The sequence below is a fragment of the Cyprinus carpio genome, unplaced genomic scaffold, assembly GCF_018340385.1.
Source record: "Cyprinus carpio isolate SPL01 unplaced genomic scaffold, ASM1834038v1 S000003149, whole genome shotgun sequence".
Lineage (NCBI taxonomy): Eukaryota > Metazoa > Chordata > Actinopteri > Cypriniformes > Cyprinidae > Cyprinus > Cyprinus carpio.
In genome coordinates, this window is record NW_024875848.1 from 791 (window position 1) to 7,515 (window position 6,725).

At 34.6% G+C, this 6,725-nt stretch overlaps 1 protein-coding gene across 1 annotated transcript in view; it reads left to right on the plus strand.

Moving 5' to 3' along the window:
• Positions 1-1,322: 1,322 nt before the first annotated feature.
• The window catches only part of LOC122143373 (B-cell receptor CD22-like), a gene marked incomplete at its 3' end in the record, with an annotated part of 9,380 nt that continues 3,977 nt past the window's right edge, over positions 1,323-6,725 (plus strand). Inside the window, exons 1-2 of the mRNA XM_042754035.1 lie at positions 1,323-1,676; positions 3,720-4,060. Coding sequence (XP_042609969.1) covers positions 1,323-1,676; positions 3,720-4,060 — 695 coding nt within the window. The remainder of the gene's footprint in view (positions 1,677-3,719; positions 4,061-6,725) is intronic.

The window sequence follows — 6,725 nt, forward strand, 5'->3', positions numbered from 1 at the left end:
CAATTAACTGAGAAACAAGGAACGAAGTTTACACAGATATGAAGTAAAAGGTGAACGTTGATGATCAAATGAAACTTCAGTGTAACTACGTAAAGAGAGCAGGAAACTAACAAAGACACCAGTCATGAAACAAACCACTAAAAGTCCATGAAGGAAAACCTGAAATTTTGTGCTTAAAGCAACCGGGTGAGGCAGATCAAAAACACACCAACAACAAAAAAATTACCCATTTCAAAACATATAATTTCTACACACATGCCTAATAATACACAAGATTATTTTTTAACCCTCACATTGACCTCACCAGGCACAATCCATGTTTCAATCACTTCTTCAATATGTGACAGTTAGGAATTAGAGAAAATTTGTATTATTCAGGCTAACAGATTGTAATCGGCCTATATCTCCGGCCCGAGGGCTTTAGCTCATACTCCTTATGGAATAATATGGCCTTGGGTCAACCATTAATTTAGAAGATCTCTGCTTCCTAACGACCTCTCAAAAATGTCCTGAAGAGAAAGTGGAGACCAACATACCAATTGTGTTTCCAGCTCTTCAACACACATTTTGAAGTTGTGACCTTGTTTAACAGAATTGCCAAACCATATCGTAAAAAACAGTAACATAATAGTTGTAACCACCCCATACACCCCTGAGCCTTTCTCAGAAAATGCAAGTGCTGACTACTTTGTACAACATAGTCCACTTGATGACTTCAGTGCACTAAAAATAAAAGTAAGACCTAACGGCGGGCGAGCGACCCGGGGGGGGGGGGGGGCGGTGTGGCCACTTCCTCCTTATAACTAAACTAAATCTACCATAAAACCAACATAGAACTCGTGGGCCATGTCATCTCCATGATGAAGATAAATGTCATAAAAAGAATTATAAGAAATAAGTAAAAATTAGATTCATTAGGTATAATACTAATTATAATAAATATAATATATACTAATAATTATAAAATTACAAAATATAATATAAAAATCAATGAAATCAATAAACCTATTCAAAAATATATTCTAGTTATGCAAAATTAAATACCAAAAACATACAAAACGGCACAGCTGTATAACTTCGTGACCCATAGTCCAGAATCCACTGTTCACTGTTACAAATATGACTCTTTAAAAAAACAAAAAAAAAAATCTAACACTACGTTCTTTTCTTTTTTGTTTCTTATTTTCTATTCTCTCTATCTTTTTCCCCTCTAACACAAACTTACAAGCAAACCAGATCTTTAATTTAATGCAGTATTTTTATCATAGGTTTATAATAGTGATCATGATACTGTGATGCTGTTTTTATCAATATTTACTCATATGTGTATTAATACAGAGAGACCAAAACCTGTATTGAAGGTGAGTCCAGATGAGCGTGTGTTCAGTGGAGAGACAGTCACTCTCACATGTGACATACAGAGAGCAGGAGACATTCAGTGGACATACAGCTGGTTTAAAGATGGAAACCCTTTCTATCCACACACAACAACAACAACAACAACAACAGCAAAGATCAGTTTTAGTGCCGATAAGTCTGATAGAGCTGAATACAGCTGTAGAGGAGAGAGATCAGACTCACAGAGATCAGACACCAGTGCTGCTGTTAGACTGACTGTATCAGGTGAGTGTTCATGTTCACATCTGTTTAATGATCATTTACATCAATATTTTTTGGCTCAACACTTTTCATATACTCTTCTGTAGCAGCAGCATCTGTTCTTATAAGAGGACTGAATCAGTTCATAAATCATTATTCTGTCATTATTCTGTTTAGATTCAGTCCTGCAGATCTTGAGTGTGTTTTTGTGGAGGTTCTGGTTTATTATAATGTCATGTAAATTGTGACAAGGCTTTCCATCGACATCTTTGATATTTACTTTAGCCACTGCCAAGTTTACATCCAGTTTTGTTATCGACAAAGAGAATATGCGTAAAAAAAAAAAATGACATGATGACGTCATCCCTAAAAAACTAATTGTCGCATAAGTTTTGGTGTGGCCTGTCGCAAAAAAAATAAAAATAAAAAAAAATTCCCTTGAGCTGTTTCCATACATAATTGCGCAAATTATATAAGCAGACTGTTCTTCGTCCATTTAGGAAAAAAAAAAAAAAACTTTATTATATAGCCTATTTTTTTGATACTTTGTTATAGACTATTTCGATACTTGATCTTCAAACAATATTCATAAGCAGGTGCAGTTGTATTATTATTATTATTATTATTTTCTGATTAACTTTTATGAGACTGTATTAGAAATAGTTCATTTCGGTTATTTTATTTCTCCTATAACCGACAACCGACGGTCGTTAAGCCATTATTAACCGTTAGACAAGGTTATGTTAAATTACAGTTAAATTAAATTTGAGTTGATACATGGCTGTGACCCATTAAAAATACCTGAATTAATTTTAAATTAATTGTATACACGCAAAAAGCAGCATAAACAACAGACCGTGAGGATTCACGTGCAGGTCACATCACGCGCAGAGCTTCTGCAACAGAGAAAAACATTAAGCTATATATAAAAGAAAAAAATAGGCCTATATGCGAAATATATATTTTTCTAAATAATTAATAAATTAACAAAACGAAAGAAACAAACTGCATCAAGTAGCAGCCTATATGCAGAATTCCGGTTCATTTTTGTGACGTGCCCTTGAGAAAGCGAATCCTGTTTGTTTCCTTTATTTAAGAACAATGTTTGTTTTTATTGTGGATGTACAGTAAAATAAATATTTAGAATAGTTTCAAATAATGTCTTATTCTTATATGAGCACAAATGAAGGAGTAGTGTAAGTTGTTTCCACTTTTAAGGAAAAAATAAATAAAAATCAAATGATCTTGCCGGCGCCTCGCGCATTTAAGCATTAACTGAACAACTTTCATCTTCAGAACAAAATGAATACATTTTAACTGGAGTTTTCTGGAATTGTATTCAGTGTATACAACAAAAAGTCGAGAAAACGCAAAAATCTCCTGAAGCTGGTTGCCTTAAACTTTTAAGTTTTCTCAGTTTTTGATTTTTTAAAGTGCGGATGAGTTTTGTACTGAAGTCAGAGAATGAGGTGACTTAATAATGTTAATAATAATAATAGTAATAATATTAAACTAATATTATTAAAATACTGAATATAATAATAAAAAAAAAATAAAAAAACTGTTTGACTCATTATATTTTTGTCTTTCTTCACAGATTCACCCAGATCTTCACTGACTGTGACTCCAGACAGTCCTGTATTCACTGTTGTTATTGAGTCTCAACAGTAAAACTGAATATGTGGTATAAAAGACAGTGTAATGTTTACAGACATCTGCTTTAACAACATGTAAACCAGACCTCTCACTATCAAGGAGTAATTACATCTTATCATTGTCATACTTGGTGTAGAGGACAGAGAGATGATAGCCAAACTCATCACAATCAAACTCTGTTCTCCGCTCTCAGTAATGGTGAGATGAATTTCATTGTCCCCTAAACTCACTCTATTATGATCACATATCTAGTTGAGAGACTGTAGTTTTGTTCTTGTTTATTTAACATAGCTTAGTATATACTTTTTTTCTTCCTAATACCTTTTAATAGTATGTGCAACAAGTCACATTATGAAACAATAAATAATTCAAACTTTAGTATCAGTCACATGACCTCATCACATTACAAATTAAATTCAGCACTCTTTTTCACATAAGGAAATGTGCTCATGATAATTTGATGTTTCATCAATATCAACACTCATATGTGTATTTATACAGAGAGACCAAAAGCTGTAGTGAAGGTGAGTCCAGATGAGCGTGTGTTCAGAGGAGAGACAGTCACTCTCACATGTGACATACAGAGAGCAGGAGACATTCAGTGGACATACAGCTGGTTTAAAGATGGTTCAGTCATCAGAGACGTCACTGAGAGACTCTACAGCATCACATCTGTGTCTGATAGAGCTGAATACAGCTGTAGAGGAGAGAGATCAGACTCACAGAGATCAGACACCAGTGCTGCTGTTACACTGACTGTATCAGGTGAGTGTTCATGTTCACATCTGTTTAATGATCATTTACAGTATTTCTGGCTCAACACTTCTCTTATACTCTTCTGCATCAGCCACATCTGTTCTTATAAAGGACTGAAATAATTCACTTTAGTCATTATTCTGTTTGGATGCAGAACTGCATAAGAGACTGTAGCAAGTTCACTGTTTCAGTATTTCATGTATATTTGCATCAAAAACCTGCATTCAAACTTATATTTGACCCAAACAGTTTGGCGCCAGATTTAGCGTGCAGTGCCATGTGTATCTTCTGAGCAAACATTCCTCCTTACACAAATGAATGTAAAGTCCACCCAATAGGCCCCTTTTCACATGACGTCACACAACTCGTTCCTGACACGAAGCAGGGTAATATTCTACTCGGGCCAGCACATAGTAAAGCGCTTATCGCTACCAGCATGGAGTTCACTTCCAGACGTGCCAGGCCAGCTAGCCACAACAATGGTTAGAGGATGAGCGTTGCTTTCTATTCTCTCGCCCCTCATTCAGGGATAGGCGCCTGGCATCCTCAGACTAACTTACCCGAATACTCGAGCGGCAAGATTTGCCGCTTCAAGTCGGGAGGGGAAGAGTTAAAAACGGAGCACTAGAAATCACTGATTCCCACGTCTTCTCGCGCACTGTTTGGCAAGGTCTTTATTGCAGTTAGATGAAGTTGATTAGATATATTTCTCGGGGCCAACAAACGTTTTAGACATTTTGTTATGTAGTAACAGAGCCTTTTGCCTTCAGTAATTTATATGTCCTGTTTCATGCCAGCTTGTATGTACAAGAATAGTTCAACATAACAAGCTTGTACTATTGAAATATCAATAAAATGGGAGTCTATATAATTTTTCCGCTTCTTATTATTTAATGTAATTCAGAAATAGAAAATAATAAATATATTAAGTTTATATAAAAGCTTTTAGTTAAAAAGCAGATGCCAGCATTTGTGTGAATAAATATGAAAACGCAGGTCATAGCTGTTTTTTAAGAGATCACATTGCATATAGCCTATAAATCTGTGAAATAAATAATCACGATCAATCCACTTAATAATCAATAATAATTCAAAAGTAAAAACCACGGTATACATGTAGCTAAAGTTTGAAACTGAATGAAGGAATTTAAGTAATTGTGGTAGTTCAAGTTCATAGAACTACTGCCAGCTGTACTTTTTTGTATTTGTTTCAATATTAAGCCATTTTATTCTTTGAACTGGATTATTTTCTTTTCAGACCACTTGCCTTTATGGATGTGAAATTTGTCATGTAGTAAAAAAATTATTTAATATAAAAAATGACTTGTGTCCATGTAATTTTTCCATATAAATAAAAAAATCACATTGTTGTCGCTTTTATTGCTGAGACTATAAGTTTAATTTAATTTACACAGTGTACTCACAAATTATCCAAGGAATGACATAAACCGAGAATATCAAGTGAGAAAGGTTTCAGTTATGTATTTTGTGTGGACACATAATACGCGGTTAATGTGAGCAAGCCACCATCTAAAGCAGATGCAGAAAAACCCTCATAAAAGAACCCGAATGTAAGTAGATTAACGGTAATTTGTCTTAACTCTAAAACTAATGCCTTTCATATTTCAAGTTTCCACATTTTCCGTGAAGTCTCCGGTGTAGAAACAGTATAGCGGCAGTACAGATACACTGCTTCTTGGAGAGAGAAAGTGGAAGATGCTTGACTTTATCACTGTGAAAAGGCATTATTATATATATACCCAATGAATGCTATCCAATGGTGGCTGAAGGAGTTTCCTGTGTATTCCAGTCTTTTCAGTGCATAAAATCAATTTTAATTTACCATTAAATTCTGAATTTGACTCCATTTTATTATTACCTCGAATTTAGCCAGAAAGCCAATTGTGTGGTCATTCAAAGTATAATTTATCTAGACATCTGATTATTCTATTTAACTCTTTAATCTTATTGAATCTTTTAATCGTATTCATATAACACTATCGTCTTGTACCAGCTGGATATCTGAGGATCTCATACTCTAAACTTCGTCAGTCTTGGTCATTAGACAGGGGCGACTGACTCATATTCTAGAAGGCGGACCTAGAATATATCGATCTAGAATATATATTTAGTCCCCATAAGATCTGAACACACTTAAGATAAGAATATCTAACCAGAGGTCATGACCACAGAATCAAGCTGACCAACTTAACTTCCTCTAATGGAAACTATATATAATCATGCCATGTCACTTAATTAGAATAATATTACAATGATCAGAGGTTTGAGGCTCCTCTATTTGGATCATTTTAATAAGTTACTAACATGGCGCTGAATTTGTGTGTAAAAAGTTCCAGTATAATCTAGAGTCAATAATCTCTGAGTAAATCAGAGATACAAAGTCAAGGTAAATGTCTTATTATCCCAATTACAGTCCAATTCAGAAGTATCAAAATGAAATGAAGTATTACAGGCTGTCAAATTCTAGGTGATCTAAGAGTAAAAGATGCATACCTGACTTTTCAGAAAAAATGCATAGTATTGAGCAAGGTTATTTTCTAAACGAAACTAAAACTTAGTTGGTCCTTTGAAGAAAAACAGACCCAGATCATCTAAATACACAGCACACCCCTCAAGGCCTGATACCACATGGTTCATCAGGCGTTGAAAGGTGGCAGGAGCATTTCTAAGCCCAAAACTCATTACTTTGTAGG